The 18,833-nt window shown below is 39.0% G+C and overlaps 2 protein-coding genes across 6 annotated transcripts in view; one reads left to right on the top strand and one right to left on the bottom strand.

The window, feature by feature from the left end:
- Positions 1-4,392, bottom strand: part of LOC121324533 (annexin A6-like) — an 18,529-nt gene extending 14,137 nt beyond the window's left edge. For 2 of the 5 annotated variants that reach the window (XM_041266534.1, XM_041266538.1), the window contains exons 1-2: positions 4,229-4,391; positions 1,643-1,695 (exon numbers count right to left, since the gene is read on the bottom strand). In XM_041266534.1, coding sequence (XP_041122468.1) covers positions 1,643-1,660 — 18 coding nt within the window. In that variant the 5' untranslated portion in view covers positions 1,661-1,695; positions 4,229-4,391. Of the gene's footprint in view, positions 1-1,642; positions 1,696-4,228 lie in introns of all 5 variants that reach the window. The other 3 variants (XM_041266536.1, XM_041266535.1, XM_041266537.1) reach the window with 3 other exon arrangements.
- Positions 4,393-7,041: 2,649 nt separating this feature from the next.
- Positions 7,042-18,214, top strand: LOC121324687 (cationic amino acid transporter 2-like). The gene is made up of 13 exons (XM_041266805.1): positions 7,042-7,149; positions 10,115-10,228; positions 12,166-12,538; positions 13,195-13,350; positions 13,509-13,674; positions 14,031-14,167; positions 14,341-14,563; positions 14,914-15,050; positions 15,493-15,595; positions 15,793-15,923; positions 16,041-16,207; positions 16,530-16,638; positions 17,170-18,214. The coding sequence occupies exons 3-13, from the start codon at positions 12,169-12,171 to the stop codon at positions 17,295-17,297; spliced, it is 1,827 nt and encodes a 608-aa protein (XP_041122739.1). The 5' UTR covers positions 7,042-7,149; positions 10,115-10,228; positions 12,166-12,168; the 3' UTR covers positions 17,298-18,214.
- The last annotated feature ends 619 nt before the right edge of the window (positions 18,215-18,833 follow it).

The following is an 18,833-nucleotide window of genomic DNA, read 5'->3' as shown; positions in this document are numbered from 1 at the left end:
CGTTCCCGGGAAAACAATTAAAGCACATGACAGGGGTCATTCTGTGTGAGCTAAACAAGAGGTCCAGTATGAGCAGCCTACACATAGCATATTGTACACAGTAATCCAGTAATTTAGACCCACCTCCTCTAGAAGAAGTAAAGAATCTCATGTATGTATTTTATTTTGCCACTCACAGCTCTCTCTCTCTCTCTCTCTCTCTCTCTCTCTCTCTCTCTCTCTCTCTCTCTCTCTCTCTCTCTCTCTCTCTCTCTCTCTCTCTGCAGAGCCTGCCTGCTGCCCTCTCCCACACAAACTGTCACGAGAAACACGTCACTCTCCAGCGCTGAGTCAGTGCTGCAGCCACGCCCCGATTGATTTCCTCTGAGACCACTTTGCCTTTCATTAGAAGGCTTTAAAAAAATGCTGACTATTGCAGAGCTGGCACTGAAATGCAAAGGTTTTGCTTCTCAAGTTGTTCAGGTTTCTATATATAGATTATATATATATAGAATATATAGTCTATATATATATAGATAAGTTTGTGTCCGAGGGAACTCGTATCTATACATTAAGTAAACACAGTCGACCGAGAAAGATATATATATACATATCGAAACATAGCTGGCTCTTTGATACTATATATAATATATAATATTATTATATATATATCATATATATATATATATATATATATACCTGTTATGACTGCTACAGACTATAAATAAATGTGTACAGTACCAGTCACTGTTTAGTAAGTTAATAAGAGCATGAAGTAAAATATTAAAATGAAAACTAAAACTGGAAAATGAAAACTAATCCTGGTGTAGGAGACGTGCAGGAGAATAGCGACAATGATGTACAAAGCATGGACTGTCAGACCCTGTTCACGTCCACCTTACATTACATAGGTTATATGAGGAGCACATTCATGCAGTCTGTCATCAATGTAATTGCTGATTATCTTGGAAGGCAAGTTATTACAACTCTTTGTTCTACTAATGCAGACATTCTTTGCCAATCCATGGTGCTAAAAGAAAAACTAAATCTGATGGCCCCCACCTCATCCCAACACAAAGACATCTCCAAAAACTCACCCCAACACAAAAAGGCATCTCCACACCCCAACACAAAACGACATCTACAAAACCACACCCCAACACAAAAAGGCACCTCCACATCCCACCACAAAAAGACAACTCCAAAACCACACCCCAAAACCAAAAGACATCTCCAAAACCACACCCCAACACAAAAAGACAACTCCAAAACCACACCGCAACACAAAACGACATCTCCAAAACCAAACCCCAACACAAAAAGACAACTCCACACCCCAACACAAAACGACATCTACAAAACCACACCCCAACACAAAAAGGCACCTCCACATCCCACCACAAAAAGACAACTCCAAAACCACACCCCAAAACCAAAAGACATCTCCAAAACCACACCCCAACACAAAAAGACATCTCCAAAACCACACCCCAACACAAAAAGACAACTCCACACCCCAACACAAAAAGACATCTCCAAAACCACACCCCAACACAAAAAGACAACTCCAAAACCAACACAAAAAAAAGACATCTCCAAAACCACACCCCAACACAAAAAGACAACTCCACACCCCAACACAAAAAACAAAACACTTTCTTACCTTTCCTTTACCTGCCATGGCGTCTGGTTGATTAATTCGGTCAAACAGGAATTCTGCAAATTTGAAAATGTTTCATTAAAACCTCCGAAATGGAAATTACTTGAACATGTATTGTATTGATCGGCTGTGTGTGAGCTTTCTGTTTGTTCAGCTCTTTGCTCTACTGCAGTGACCACAGAGGTCTGTACTGCATCAAGGGTAGGGCAACCCAATATTCCAGCTTCTCAAAGAAAAATGCAGACGGGTAAAAAACTAGACAGCTTCTGCTATGTGAGGGGTCTCTTTAAATGTAGAAAACAGAGCAGGATGCAAGAAAGGGACTTGCAGTATGCTTACTTACGGTTTTTTTCTGGTATACATTCCCAAGAGTATCTGTACTGTTCCATACTAAACTATTATCTGGCACTTTAGAAAAGAAAAGGTGACATGTTCCCACTGTAAACCAGTGTAGCTTGAAACATCAGAGTCAGGAATCATGAGAAATATCCTTCATTTGAGAATGATACTAAAGCAAGTCTTGCTGCACCCCTTACCAATGGTAACAATTATCAATAAAACTACTACTACTACTACTACTACTACTATCTACTACTATATAATAATATAATAATAATAATAATAATAATAATAATAATAATAATAATAATAATAATTTGTATTGTTTTAATTAATCAACAACACCTTTTCAATTCAATCAGTCAAACAACATTAAAAGTGTAAATATTTGGAAAATGTGAATAGCAAGCATGCAATTTGAAGACAAAGTTCTTGCATAATTTTGTCATTTAAAAAAAAAAAAAGTGAATGCAGTGTTTAGGGTTTTCCTTATGCAGCCTGTTCCTCCCAGAAAGACACGTTGCTGGAAAATCAGATTGTGGCTCATTGCCCAGTCCAGATCCAATAACAAAAAATAATGTTGTATTAAATGTAAAATAACAATTCATACAACTGTGATTTTAACATACGTCACTGACAACACAATATAGTTTTCTACACACACAATCAGTTTAGAGAAGAATAAATACAGTATCCAAATTGTCAATTCATGACAAGTTTACAGTATGCGTTGGCTGCATGCCAAATTTTCCTTTACACTTGAAGCTGCTACAGCAGTTTCAGGCCTTTTTTGGATAAAAAAAAGGTGACTTGCTCAGTATTCCTAAGCTCAGCCTTTAAAAAACAAAGATGGGCTTTATGCTGGGCAATTACATTTTATGACATAAACCAAGACAAACATACATCTAAAATGTATTGGGTTTTGCAGGCAGGTTGTAGTTGTGTTTTATAATTTAAAATGTTTTTTTTTTTTTTTTTTTTTTTTTCCCCTTCCCACACTAAAATAAAAGATAGTATTTTCAAAGCGTTTACAGGACAGTTAAAACGCATGTTGGTTTTTACAAAACTAGAACCCAACGACTAAGGGATTTAATTAAACTTCTCTTAACAAAGCTCTCGCAATGTGTTTCTCATTTTGTAAAACTAACACAAAACCCTGCTTGGTTGCTGCTGTGTAGCATACTAGGTTGACTATCCACAATATCTTCATTTTATTATATATTCCAGATGCATGTTTATCGATGGCTTGAAATGGATATATAATGACCTAATGTTTACTTAATATAAATATATGTTGAAAAAAAAAAAAAAACTGAAGATAATTACTGACATAACTGACTAACTGATGTCTGTCACAAACAAATAGGTGTATTTTGAACTCTACGGTCCAGTTTGCAATTCATTTAGTCTAAAGCCATCTAAAGACCCTGATGTTTTGTACAAATGCAACGTTTCAGTATCAATGATGATATACAGGTGTGTGTTTTTATTTGTATTTATTTTATTTATTGTGAAGGTTAGTGAGGTAAAAGATAAATACTATAATGTATTTCATGGTTTTAACCACACCCTATAGAATAACTATAAGCAGACCACAGAATGGTTGGCTAATATTGGTTGATTTCGTTTTAATCAGCTTAGTTCTTTAAAATGTAGTTGCAAAATTTAGATAATCTGCAATCTGCATATTTTATTTATATACAGCATTTTTGTAATTGAATAATTGTAACCGATTTGAACAGTGTTGGTACAGTGCTATTGAGGCAGGGTGTTTCTGCTGCCGGAGAGTGCAGGCTTTCACTGATAATGCTTGGCAGCAACGCGGCACATATGACAAAAGGAACACACCAATGACTAGTTTAAAAAAAAAAAAAAAAAAATTGCATGGATTCTCTATATATCTCTATTCCCAACTAATTCATAGAAAACTAATTAATTTTTGAAACTATATATGTGACTACACTAATCAAACATTGACAGCTGCATTGTTCTTTATCAACCAGAGTAGGTAAAATGATTGACAGCTGAGGCTGTACCATTACACCCGTGACGCTACAAGCACTGTGACTGCTTAGCCTCTTTTTACTCGGGTTATAGGATAAGAATAAGACTTACAGAAGAATACAAAAACGTTACAGGTACTTTTGTAACTCGCTACCCATGTTGTAAAACCATTTCTTTCTACTCCTGTACCACATGCTTCTGAGTTTAAGGCATCCTTAGTCTGTAAGAAATGAAATGTGTACTTACAAGGTAGAAAGCGTTCCTTCGCTTGCTCTACAAAGCAATATTTCAGCAGTACGTACCACGCAGCCGCTGCCCAGAAGATTCGTACTGTCAAGACGCCGCAGAGCAGCTCCCCAGCTGTTCCCTTTTTGGTACGATATGACGTAACGAGCCAGCCTTGTAGCAGTAGCTCGCAGCAGTGGTGCCTTTGATGCCAACAAAATGCAGACACACCAAGTTGGGTTGGACTCTGTTATAGGGAGGGGTTTTGCATAGGACAAAATTGATGCCCTGCTCTAGTATGTCGTTCGCTCAATGAGGAAGGACATTTAGGGACAGCAGCCAAGCACATATGATTTCCCAACAACAAACTTATTGTCTGTACAGCTCTAGGAAGAATCCGTGTTTTCTGTGTATTTCGCTACACAGACTACAGTGTACCAAATATTTATTTTATATGTATGGTGCACTTTGAATTTACAATATTAGCTAGAGTGCAAATCTTTCATTAAATAACTTTGGTAATTTTGCAGTTTAGCGTGATGTCCTGTTTACAGCTCTTTACCAGGGTGTACAGTAGTAAATGGTAATAACATGCTTGTTTATATACAATTTTAATCACATGAATTACAGGTACTTATTATAAAGTGTTTCCATAAACTGCAAAGGAACATGTGGGGGTTGGGCAATCCCAGCCTGCCTGCAGAAACTGGCCCATGATGCTCCTCTGCCCCCAGCCTGGTGCTCTATAATTCTGTTCTATTTCTGTCCACTCCGACAGTTGCTTCCAGTATCCTGCTCTGGAATGTGAGAGACTGGGAGAGAGATAGAAGAAGAGAGTGAGACATAAAGGGAGTGATTGAGGGATCCCCCTGCAAGAAGGAATCTTTTTCCTCTCACAGAAAAATCATTTTATTTTTGGCCCAAGAAATGAAACAACTGGGTTAGGGTTAGCATTAAGGGGTGCACAAACTCCTTCCAGTTGACTTCATCAAGTCTACTTATTTTTAATTTGATGGTTTTATACTAAATGAAAACTAACTTTTAAAATGAAAGACTGTAGTATAGAAGTTGTCTGTGGCTTACTTCTTTACATAAGTTTGCCTTGATGAATTATAGGGATGGTAGACTGTGGAATGTGCAGCCAAATTACAAGCAGCTGGGAAGTTTGTTTGAAGGGAATGCTTTCAGCTGTAAGCAGCTGCAGTGAGACTATTGTATAAGTCACTGGGTGTCCCATGGCCCTATGTAAATAAACAGGCGGTGCATCCCAAAGTCTCTCAGTGTTTGTGAGCCATTAATGTCAGGGGATACACAGTCTAACACACAGGGAAAACCAGTAAACAGTGTCACAGTGGGGCCAAGGTAATCAGACGTAATAAATGTAGATATGTCCATCTTCAGAAAAAACTGAAAGTCCTGTTGTAAATCTCTGAAGTGTCCTGTCACAAGCAGGGACTGGAGGTTTACATTGGAAGAGTGACGTTGACATGTTGGAAACTCATCAGAATGATTTCGAGACGACTCCTTCTGAATCACTGACAGGTGGGCTTACTGCGTGATGAGGGATGTGTCTACACAGCTGGAGTGGGAGTGTAGGCCATTCTGTAGAAACAGTGTGCAAGGCAGGGAGATTTCACTTCTTTACACATGTGTACTAGGTCACCCGGGGGTACAGAATTGAAGCAGAGTGCATTGAAATGTCTCTAATCTGCAGCGTTCTAGATGAACTAATTGAGATGAATAAAATAAATACCAGTCCCTGTGGAAAGACCAGTCTCTTGGCACAGTGCCCAGCCCTGGCCTTTTATTGAGGGGCTCTAGCCTGTCCTCTAGCGAAACATTCCAGATACTGCATCTCCTCATTCTTATAGGGCTTCACACAAAATGGCTTCCTTGCTTGAGACATTCTCATTTTGCATTGAAAGCCTTCTACTTGAAAAAAAAAAAAAAAAAAAAAAAAAAATTGTACACTGCAGATATCTATTTTCAAACCTAAGTAGATAGATACAGTAGGTAGGTAGATAGATAGATAGATAGATAGATAGATAGATAGATAGATAGATAGACAAACAGATCCATGTGCCTGCTGTTGTTTTGAAAAAGTGAAACATTGCTGAAGGAACCTACAGTTGTTTATTTAACAGGGATCACTCAACTACTTTGAGGTGTCCAACCAAATAGTTGGGTTTTTTTTTGGGGGGGGGGGGGGGGGGGGGGGGGGGGGGGGGGGGGGGGGGGGTTGGGTGATTATTTTCTGTCTGTGCACATTGTTATATTGCAGTAGCAGTGTTTCTGTTTACCAACATGTTTATCATTTTAACTTTGCTGCTTTGTAGAACCCTGGAGGTGACCCCCTTCCTGTTAAAGTTCTTTCTTGTGAATGCAACTTGCTTTATGGTACACAATTGAAAAGCTCTGAAACATTTGTGAATTGATTTATTAAGTTGCTTTTTAAAACCTATTTTCAGATGTTCAAACAAGCAGTTCTGTCTTTCTTTCCTTTTTTCTCAGAGCCCCCCTGTTTGCTGTGCTCTCTGCTGCTTTATTTCCCTTGCCCTTATGGTCACATAACAATCCCACCCACAGAGCCCCATGCCTCACTTAAAGAGGACTGTGAAGGAAGGGGCCATTCGGTTCACATAAGCACTTTTTTTTAATACCATACTTAGATATTTTTCCCCTTGCAATTAATTTTATGAGACCTGTTTGAAATAATAAGCACATTCTGGTATGATCTGGGAGCTGCTGTGAGTGCACTTGGATACCGAACCCAGTGAGTGGGAAGAGATTGTAATTCAAGGGGCAGGGCTAACACATATTGTACTAAACTACCCACATCACTATAGAGTAAACAGAGTTTGAACTATTTACTCCATCTACACTGAACAAAACTCTGGGCTCTGGATAAAGACATCTCAATCTCTGCTGGCTTCCCTGCAAAGGTATATATATATATATATATATATATATATATATATATATATATATATATATATATATATATATATATATATATATCAGTTTTATTTAATATGTTGTATTTGTTTTTGCAGTGAAATATTGTTATATTATGTTGGTAAACTGTTCTTTTTATCACAACTTATTTTCTTGTTTCTCTCAACCATAACCTGAGGATGCTGAATTGGTCACTTATGCTAGGTTTTTTTTTTTTTTTTTTTTAAATCCCACAATATAATTTATAACCAAAATAAATAAAAAAAAATGTCTTCTATATTTTTCATACGTAAACTTTACTTGCTTTAATATTTGGCTGCAAATGTAGTACTTTGGGTGATGCAACATTCTGTGTGTACAACGTTACAGAACCAGTAAGAAACAGGTGTAGGTAGGAGTCCTACAGCTTATATGGTGGGTCATTTTAAGAGTCCTTTCTTGCACTGGAAATTTTTCCCACAATAGATGTCAACACCCAGTTGTAGAAAAGAAGACACGTTGTATAATAGGTATGGATCATTCTCTCTAACAAAAGTTTGCAGTTTTCCCCATGGTTAGACTATGCATTTACCAGAGTTTACCCTGATTTGCTATGTTTATTAATATGCTTTAAAGGAAAAGTTAGGGTTAGGGTGTTCACTGCACCTTAAAAACATTGTCTAACCGCCAATACCTGCGTCAATCTTCATAAGTACACACACAGGTAAGACGCCAAAGAACAGATCCACAGAAAATAATGAGCGTAAAATTTAATGAAAAACAAGCAGCTATATTTATTAATGACTAGTTTATGAATGGCTAGAACACAAAATGAATACTGTGCAAAAAGTGCAAAGTGCAGACGTTTCGGTCAAACATTGACCATCATTAGTGCTACCCATTAATATGCTTTACCATGCCATGCTATTCTTTACAATGCTCACCTGTTATTTTCATTGTGTTTTATTATATTTTGCTATGCTTTTACTATAGGAAACTTTCTTAAAGACTGCTTTGGAGGTTCGACAAAAAGGTCTATCCAATGTAACCTGCAGATATAATCTTAAAATCAATTACACCTCATTTTTATCTTTGAAAATCATATATATATATATATATATATATATATATATATATATATATATATATATATATATATAATTGTTAATTAAACATTGTTTTCATAATAAATATCTGCTTGTGTGCTACTTTGGAAAGACCTTTGATCTGAGCACCTAAAGACCTATGTAATAACTATACAGCACTGATAAAACAGTACAAGAGTGGCTGTTAAATTCCGGGTTGAAGGGGAAATTCCTCTCTCTTAATAGAAACTGCTATTACCTGAAGCTCACCTCATTAGCCTTTCACACCATGCAGGGACGTACAGCTTTCACAATGTACTACGGTCAGCATCCAATAAATATAAGCTTGTGAATTGAATCACCTTGAAATGAATTTCAAGGCCAGGCCCTCCTTGTGAAAGCGCCGTGGCTGAGCCATGTAGGGCGCCAGTTCGACGAGTTTGATGAGGCCCCCAGTGAGAAAGATTAAAGTTGCAATGAAAATCCCTCTGTGGGGAGGTGGGGGCAGCCTGCTACCTTACAAAGAGCGAGTGTTCGCTGGTTTACTCAACAACACCTCGAGCTAAAGAGACTTTATCACCACACGTTCATATGTGTGCTCTTGCTGTTAACCCATTGCACAGTGAGCCCAGCATATTGCATTGAGATCTGTGTAGTGACTACTGCGGGGGAGTGTCGGTAGATCCAGGTCAGGTTTCACAAGCACACGTCCCTCCTGGGATGATCTACAGAAACCAATACCAGGGGATCACACAAACTGCTGTAGCTAACTGGGAGGGAGAGGGGTAGACTGAAGGAAGTGGAGCTGCTTGATACTGTATGGCCCCAGAGACAGTGAGGTCTTGTTAAACAGCAGATATTGTCGCTTGTTTGGGCTGAGTTTGGATTCTGGTCTAAGCATGATAAGCCTAAAGGTGAGGGAGCATGAAGCCACTTTGTGGCTTGGAACTTGATTTCTGGAGAATAAGTTTCAGACATGGTACTCCAGGGGAGACTTGGGATTTGATACAGTACAGCTGCCTAAAAGTAGGTCTCCCGGTCTCCTGGAACCAAGTTTTCAAGCCACTGTTTCTGAAAAAGAGGGTTCATGTTCCCTCAACTAAAATGATCCTTAGACACCTCACAGGTCAGACCATCAAGAACAGTCATTATCTCCAATAACACTCTTCTGTACCTGCACGCAATGGCCTTCACCTGCTGGATAACGGACTCTGACCTTTTTCTCGATTGCTAACCCGTCAAAGGATAATTATCCTATAGGAAGATATATTTCTTCCAGTTCCTAGGGGTAAAAATAAATAAAGCACCCCATATACTTCAATCTCTTTGTTTTGTATGATCACTTTACTGTGGCCAACTCCCCCATTATCAGTCAGCATTAACCTAGTGCAGAATGCTGGCAACTACTGAAGCGGTATTACCACAGTAACAGAAAAATGCAGAGAATGGTATCCTTGACTCAGGGTTGAGCTTTTAAATGAGTTACACTTGTAGTCTTTTCCTGAGGCTTTTGCCTTCCGGTTGCGTTTAGAAATGAGATGCTCTCATGTACTGAATGAATATACATTTACTTCTGTGTTAATGATTACAAAGACACTACATCATTACAGTTAAATGAAGAAATTGTTTGGAAATTGTTTCAAAGGGCAAGGCAGGAACACACTTTGGTTAATATACATATTAAGTTTAATGAGATTTCAGACCTAAGTAGGACATTGAATGTTTGTTCCAATGTAATTTAATTTGAATTACCAATCTTATATAAAAAAAAAAAAAAAAAAAAAAAATGATATAAGAATATCAGATATATAATGCAGAGCTCTTTTTTTAGTAGCATGGACCTCCTAAATGTAACAGGTCCAATGAAAAAATGTGCTGTGCTTTTCAGAGATGTTAAAGTAAACAGAACAATGCCAGAGGAAGAGGGATACTGCAGGGAGAAGATCCAGAGGAACAGAGAGTATTAAGACTAATCACAGAAGCTAAGGCTTCGGGATAGCAGGTAAGTTGCACAGGATTTCCTTTTCATTCTGGCAGGACTCTGTTTCAGTTAGCGCTAATCAGAGGTACAGTCAATGGTGGTGGTGGAGGTGTTAGTGCCAGTGTCATGCAATAGAGTGGATACACAAAACCCCTTTCACAAGTGGAATTTGAATTGTTGGGAATGCAATCAATGTGACAAGGACAGTAGTAAGCCTATGGGGGTCCAGGTGCAATAATACACTGATCACAGCAGATTGTAGAGTTTTTTTTTTGTGTGGTCTTGGACTTGGACTTACGAACCTACAGATGCTGTAAATGTTGTAAAATTGGAAGTTCACAATTTACATTTTCATGAAAATGATTAGGTTAGGTTTTTATTGGTAATTGTTATTGCTGAACACGCAAAACTGTAATATATATTTGACATGTATGTCACACATATTTGCAACAGCTAGTGAAGACGAACAGCACAGTTACTTACTTTTTACTAGTAAATGAGGGCTTTAAACTTTGAATTTACAGCATTGCCAGGAGTCATCAATATTCTCTTGTTAAGAAGAAAAAGAACTGTGAAACGATCCAAGAACCATGAAACACGTAATCACTGGACACAATCCCACCCTTTCGCTTTTTATCAGTTTGAACAATGTCCTTCCCATTACATTGGCATTGTAATGCACTTGACATTGAATTGTTAGAACCGTTATCAGCCGCAAAACTAAAAAAGAAAAAAAACTAAGATATTACACAATGTGTGCCAACTTAATCAAAAAACTTAATGTCAATAAATGAACCTGATATGATTTTGATGATTTGCATGAATAGTTGCTGACTGAACGTAATGTATTAACCCTTTTGAGTGCATACAGGACTAATGAGGCTGGCATCCCATATGTTATCCGTTGTGTTTATTAATAGTTTGTTGAACAGAACGCCAGGGCGAAATGCTCCATTTTCAGCAAGAAAAGTTCTGGTACATTTGACTGATTACATTAACAACAAAAACTGACAAGACTAATCTGGTGGAAGCTTCACAGTGCTAACATTATAACATTATAATATAACATTCAAAACTATTTCAACCTCTTAGCACATGGCAGGTCAAAAACAACACCTTTGCTGCTGTTGTTTTTCTGAATGCTGTAAACAAGCACAGTCAAGATCTTAGGTGGCTGATGATGCATTGATGATGATGACAGATTGTTGTGCAACTGAGAGATGCTATTTTACATTGCAGAGTGTGTCCTGTCCCATAAGCAGACTATTCCAGGATAGAACAGCAGCACAAACTGTTTTTGTGTTATCAAGGGCCATTTCATTATCTTTAAAAAAAAAAAAAAAGATTATTCCTTATAGCTCACACGAAGCTATTGCATAATCCTGCATTACGATAACAGAAAGTCACCAGCATCAACATTTCTGAATGCAAATAAAGTTGTGAACTTTGTGAGTAATATAAAGAGATTCAAATGTAGTTCTTAGTCTTTCTGACTTCAGTCTCCCAGGATCAGCTCTGAGCAGGCTTACAGGACGGTTGTGGTGAGTAGACACACAGACCAGTGAAATGTGAGGGTGATCATCATCCACTAGATAGTTTAATCTTTGGAAATTACTGTATTCATGGATGCAACCACAGCAAGGTTTAATCAGGCTCGCCCGGCCAAAACGGCTGGATGAACTACTTATTTTTTTACATGGCCAATCATATCTTCAATTATTGAATAATGTTATATTTTTGGCATGTTTTATAAATTCTTTCAAGTTGACAAATGATTCTACAAAATGTGTGCTAATGTGTACTGACTGACCTTTGAATTCTGATTGAGCATTTTGAATTTATGGATTGTTTTTTGCTTTCATGACCTTGTTATTAATGAACTTTAATACCACTTTTTTTTTTACAATTGAGCTTCGACAGTTTTGAAACTGAAGTCTAATGTGCTCTCTTCCCCCCAGACCATGAAGCCTTGCAAGAAGGTGCAGTCGTTCGTGAGCAGTCTCTCCCGTAGGAAGCCCCTGACCACAGACGGAGAAACCAACCTCTGCCGCTGTCTGACCACCATTGATCTGGTGGCCCTGGGGGTGGGCAGCACACTGGGAGCTGGAGTCTACGTGCTGTCAGGAGAGGTGGCGAGGTCAACTGCAGGGCCCAGCATTATCATCTGCTTTCTGGTCGCTGCCATCGCCTCCATCTTCGCCGGCTTGTGCTATGCAGAGTTTGGCTCCAGAGTACCCAAGACAGGGTCGGCTTATTTGTACAGCTATGTGACTGTTGGGGAATTGTTGGCATTCATCACAGGATGGAATTTAATACTTTCTTATGTGATAGGCAAGTATGAGCTCACTGTTAGCAATTGGTACTTGGAAAAAATTACTATTTTAAACTTCAATAACACAGTGCCATGTCAAATTTCATAGGGTAAGGCAATATATATATTCAACATCAGCAGTACTGTACAAGAAGAGAATATGGAACAGTTGACGTTCCGGCACACGTGTTCTGGTTGTGTAGAATGCGACATGTAACACCTTGCATGATTGATATGCTCAGGATCTAGTAGTAGAAGTTAGAAGAGCCAAGTAAACAGTTAAGATCCCTTCCAAAACACTACAGGGCCTAAACCCTACATTGTCTATGAGGTGGGAAGCCGTTGACCCTATCTCAAGATTAACAAAATCCCCAATGTTCACAATGATCCTTTAATTTTAGCCTCTATTTCTGCAGAGGTTACTTACTACTGCAGCTTCCAATACCGTTTTCTCTGTGCTACCCAAGGTGTCACTCTCATCAGAGTTCTAGTAAGTCAATCAACTAGTCTGAATTGTCAAGCTGAAACGCATCCGTGAGATCAGGGGCAGGGAAAGCAAGCCAAATGTCAACTGTAATAAATGATCCATCAGTTTGTTCGAGCTGCAGCATTTTAAAATGGGGAATGTATTTTGTTGATTGCCCTTGTTGATTTGTTTTTTCCATACTCCGGCTAGGCACTTCAAGCGTTGCAAGAGCATGGAGTGGCACTTTTGATGACCTGATTGGCAATCAGATGGCTCGTTTTCTTAGCAAACATACTGGAATGGGGTTGCCGGGTTTGGCTCCCTATCCAGACTTCTTTGCCGCTGGCCTCATCATGCTGCTAGCAGGTCAGTGACTATTCAGATTTCAGGACAACGTGACTGAAGGTTATGAAAGGAAGACCTGGTTATTAAGGAGGCACGCCCACTGCTAGGGATACATATGAATGGAATGCTTGTGGTCTCCACTTTCCCCACTAAGAGGAAATGTCTTTTTTTCCTTCAAGGTCTCCTTGCATTTGGAGTGAAGGAGTCGGCCATTGTGAACAAAGTCTTCACAGGGATCAACATCCTGGTCCTAGTGTTTGTTATTATCAGTGGATTCATCAAAGGAGATCTCAAGAACTGGGAAATTGGCAAAGACATCCTTCTGAACGCTACAATAGAGGCCAGGTATTTATGGTTCCATTATTGTAACATACACACAAAGTGTCCTTCCAAAGCCTTATTGCCTTATCCAGAAACCTTAGCCAGGTTCACCCATTTAGGCCCTCATCTGAATGAATCTTGCTCATCTTTGTGCTCTTTAAACCAACCCTTGAACTGCGTCAGTGGTATCTACCCATGTATTTTAGAGATCATGAATGGTGTCCACCATAATGTTATTCATATTAGAATCAGCATATCAAAGAAGGAAAGATTCACTGTGCAACAATTCCAGGGATGTACTGCCCCTGTCAATTGGATCATATGACTGTCTCTGTAAGCTAAAAGCAAGAGTCACTCTGTAGTATCTGTGTGTGTTCCAGGAACCTGTCCTCCTCTGTCAATGTGACCAGTGCGTTTGGTGTGGGAGGGTTTTTCCCGTATGGTTTCGAAGGCACTCTGGCTGGAGCTGCTACCTGTTTCTACGCTTTTGTTGGGTTCGACTGCATCGCCACTACAGGTAAGTTGGCCTACTCATACATATTGTATCTGTTAAATGCTTTGTAAATAAATTCTTCAGGGATATATTTGAATTTGAAAATAAAATTCCCTAAAAATATAGCATTGCAGACCCTTTTATGTGCCTACCTAATGCGTATGAATCAATTTTCTTCTTGCACAATCCTTCTTTAGGGGAAGAGGTGATTAACCCCCAGAAGTCCATCCCTATTGGGATTGTCACCTCCCTGGTAATCTGCTTCCTGGCTTACTTTGGCGTCTCGGCCGCGCTGACCCTCATCCAGCCGTATTACCTGCTCAGCACGAACAGCCCACTGCCTGTAGCCTTCGAATATATCGGATGGGGACCGGCTAAGTACGTGGTGGCTGTGGGCTCTCTCTGTGCGCTGTCCACAAGGTGAGAGCCAATGTAGCATGTTCCTTTCTTCCATCAAAGGCATTCTTTGCATTCTCTTTGGAGCAGTATGAACCCTAGATTATATGAAAATGAGGTTCTTTTATTCAGCAGTAGCTTCTAAACAGCGCGGATATATGTCTAAATGAAATACTGAAGGAGACTAGTTGCTGCTTTAGGCTTCCAGATATCATTTTCTTTTTACCCGCTGTTTATTTGGATTGCACTGGAGACTTGCCATTAAGTTAAAAGAGATGTTAAATGACCCTCCTCCTGACTTTCTTGATTTATTAAGGTACTTGAGTTCTTTTTTGAACCTGAACCCTCTGTTCGTGTTTCTCTTTCTGCCGTAGTCTTCTAGGGTCCATGTTCCCGATGCCCAGGGTTCTCTTTGCCATGGCCAGGGATGGATTACTCTTCAAAGCCTTGGCTAGAGTCAGTTCACGCCAGAGTCCAGTTATAGCAACCCTCTCATCTGGAACAGTAGCTGGTAAATAGGGTTTGAGTGATGGGGACTTTCCTTATGACGTGTCTATAGATATAAATCTTCTATTTGCTGAGCAAGCACTTACTGTTGGTATAATTGGTTATCTGCTTCTGCAGACAAATCTATCCTTTATTAAGGTTCTTGTGGGCAATTTAAGTTTTTAATACCTGCTATATTATACCACTATACTACTACTAATACTATTACTAGGGTAATCATATGACTATGTACAGTAGGGTGGTTTGGGACAGTTCAGACTTTTCAACTCACATAGCAATGCATTCTGGTACATTTGACCATCTCAGGTACCTTTCACGGTAGGACTACACTTACCAGAATGCAATGGGGTGTGAGTTGAAAAGCCTTAACTACTACTGCGACGACAACAACGACGACAACTACTACTACTAATAATAATAATAATACTTTTCAAATTATTCCCCAGCTATCATGGCTCTCCTGTTTGATCTGAAGGCCCTGGTCGATATCATGTCCATTGGAACTCTCTTTGCATATACATTGGTTGCCATTTGTGTCCTAATCCTCAGGTGTGTATCCTGGGCCCAGTGTCTTTTACATATAATCATCGAAGGAGGTGTCTGTTTAGTCTGTTCAGCCAACATTTGGTAGGGATATTGTTTTTTTTTTTATAATTTTAAAAATACTAGATTATGTGTAGTATGTATTTATATAGATAGGTAGATAAATACGTAAATAGATTATTTACTTCTTTTAAATTTTTTAGGTACCAGCCTGATTTCAGTAAAGATGATCCAAAGAAAGAAGGGGGTGGGTCCAAACTTTGGTTCTTAAACCCCCCTTCATACCCAACTCGTCAGACATCCACCCTAGTGTCTTACAGCACAGTACTGATAGGTAAGCTTTCCGCTGCGTTCACGTCAGATGGAGTTCATCACTTCCAGCTGTTAAATGATCATCTATTAGGTGGCAGCAGAACTGTTTTGAACAGAATCTGCTATTACTTCTTTGCAGCCGTCCTAGTCACTGGCCTGAGCGTGGTGCTGGCAAAGGCAATACAATCCATACTGGATAAGGAAGTGTGGAGCATCATCTTTGTGGCCGTTCTTCTTCTGCTAATCATCTTCTGCATCATAATCATCTGGAGACAGCCCCAGAGCCCAATCAAAGCCTCCTTCATGGTAAGGATACAGTCCAGAGCAGAGTCTACTGTAGTCGCCAGGAAAATAATGATGTCAATTCCTTCTTTATAGACCCCTTGCCAAAGGGTGACAAATATTATCTTCATGGGCATCTTGTCTAGATGGGCCAAATATGGGTGCAACCACCAGGCTTGTGGGCAGAAACCACACCCCCAACTGGATGGCTTTGATATTTCTGATAATCTCCACTAGAGCTCTGTGATTTTCAGTTGCCTGACCTGCTGTTCTGAATACCACCCTGGAACGCTTTGGTTGTGTTTTGCACTCATACACTGTTATCTTCACTGTGCCACCGTCCCAGGTCCCCTTCCTGCCGCTGCTTCCTGTTGTGAGCGTCTTTGTGAATGTGTATCTGATGGTGCAGCTCGGAGGTGACACCTGGATTCGATATGCTGTCTGGATGGCGATAGGTAAGGCCAATAAATTTTGATACCAAAATGTCAAAGATTGGAAACTTTAAATGACATTCACTCTTTGCTTCAAAGCTATTTGTGTGCTTCATCTTGTTTGTCTTGATATTATTTGTATAAAATGTTGTATTAGCAAACAAATACAATGTTCTGAACACTGAAATTGCCAGGCTTTTCCGCCTCACCCCTTTAAATTTTCCTGATCTTTTCTTTCTAAGGTAACATGAAGCAGGAATGGGTTTGTGGCTTATCTGTTCTTTCGATAAAACTGATGATATTGAAACTTAAACTTAGCAGATCATTTACCAGTGAGTGAAACCGCAATCCTTATTCACAGTCACTAATTTGTGGGTAACATGTATACCTAAGAAAGAAACCCTGGGGTTGGTGCAATTATATTAGTTTAAGGGCCTAGTGTATAGGCTAGTCCACTAGACCATAATAATTGAATGCAGATGGTTCAGCACCACTAGCTGTATCATTACTATCAATCACTGAAAGACTTTCTCTTACCTTCTTATATTCTTCCAGGATTCCTCATTTATTTTGGCTATGGGATTCGTCATAGTGAGTATAGAAAGCTTCCCCCAATCCAGGACCAGGTCAAGATTGACACGATCGCATTGGACGGAGACGTAATCAAACAGCATCGCTTCTGAACATGAGAGATCCAGAAGGAATGGAATCAGAGACCAACTGGTTTAACAAGATATAGAGACTGTCCCTTTAAAAGAAATAATTGCATTCTGCAATTGCTAAGTGCTAATTAAAAATCTTAGCACAGGTAGAGGTAAACTAAAAAGACCTTAAAGGGGAAGCAATTGTGGGCTCTCCGCATTTCTAGGCCACGTTATAGTCCAATATCAAGTACCCCAGAGTGCTGTGAAGGACTCGTTCCTCCTTTCAGCTTGTCTGGCATATGGTTGCAGTTCAAATCACACTGGTAAACAAAAAGGCCTTTGTGGAGAAAATCTCTGTACCAGGCATTTAGTACTAAGGGATATTTAGAAATTTATTGAGAAACTAAAATGTTTTACTAGTTATGTGTATTATATTAATTCAGAATAATGTTTGACAGCCCTACAAAACCAAACCAAACATTGACATCTTACTTTTAAATGCAGTATTAAAAAACCAAGCATTTGCACAGATAGAGAATGTGGTACAGTTAGAGCAAAGATGTTTTACAGCTTGTGATAAACAACCCAGAGGCCTAGTTAACAGGATGATGAAAATGAATGGAGGCAGCAAGATAGATTCCAATGGAATACCTGACAATCCTGTGTGTGGTACCACAGCTTATACAAAACCACGATATTCTCTTTTAAAAGACTGATACAATACAAAATCCAGGACATTCTAGTAGGGATTCCAGTTTTGGTTGGAACTGTTACATGTAAAATGTAGTACATACTTAATGTAACTAATGTAATCTGACTAAATTCAAATGAAAAGTGCTCACAGTATTTGTATTCCAATCATGTGCCAGCTATTGATGTGCAGTATCATTTATGTGTATTTTAAAATGATCTATAATGATCTAAAATCATATATAAAATGTATCTATGCAACTAAATATATGAATTTCGTTTTTGGACCTCTCTTCTCTTGTTTAATACAGAGTGTGTATTCTGGCACTGCTGCGTGTATTGCATTGTAAACTACAGGGCATTACATTCAAAACATGTGCAGTTAACACATTTGACCTGAGGTGGCACTGTGTGCTATGTAAAAACAAAAAACTTTAAAGTGTAAAAGAGGAATACCTATCAATCATACTATTATTTACAGCCCCTGGAAATATTAGTAGCATCAGGGTTAAAATTACAATTCCAATAGTTATCTAAAGTTATGTTTTAGATGCAGAGTTATAAAAATATACCAGCAGACTGCATACTGTTTAGACGTGAATAGTGCACTTCATAAGCCTCCTCTTGCAGAAGTGAAAAGGTTGTATTTTTTGTAACGCTGTTAAAAAGACACAAATTCTTTAGCCAAGAAAAGCAGCAGCACAGGCAAACACAAGCTCAGATTGAAATAACTTCCATGCTGAGGCTCGGGAGTGCAGACAATGCGCTCATTCACAGGTCCTTACCTCAGTCTTCTTAATCACAGCTCAGCCCGGTTAATCCAAAGGAATTCAGCTCAAAGCACAAACAGAACTGATTTAAGCAGCAGCACAGTCAACCCCTTAT

Source organism: Polyodon spathula, chromosome 12 (genome assembly GCF_017654505.1).
Source record: "Polyodon spathula isolate WHYD16114869_AA chromosome 12, ASM1765450v1, whole genome shotgun sequence".
Lineage (NCBI taxonomy): Eukaryota > Metazoa > Chordata > Actinopteri > Acipenseriformes > Polyodontidae > Polyodon > Polyodon spathula.
Note: the sequence above shows the minus strand (reverse complement) of the source record. Positions and strands in the feature narration are given on the sequence as shown.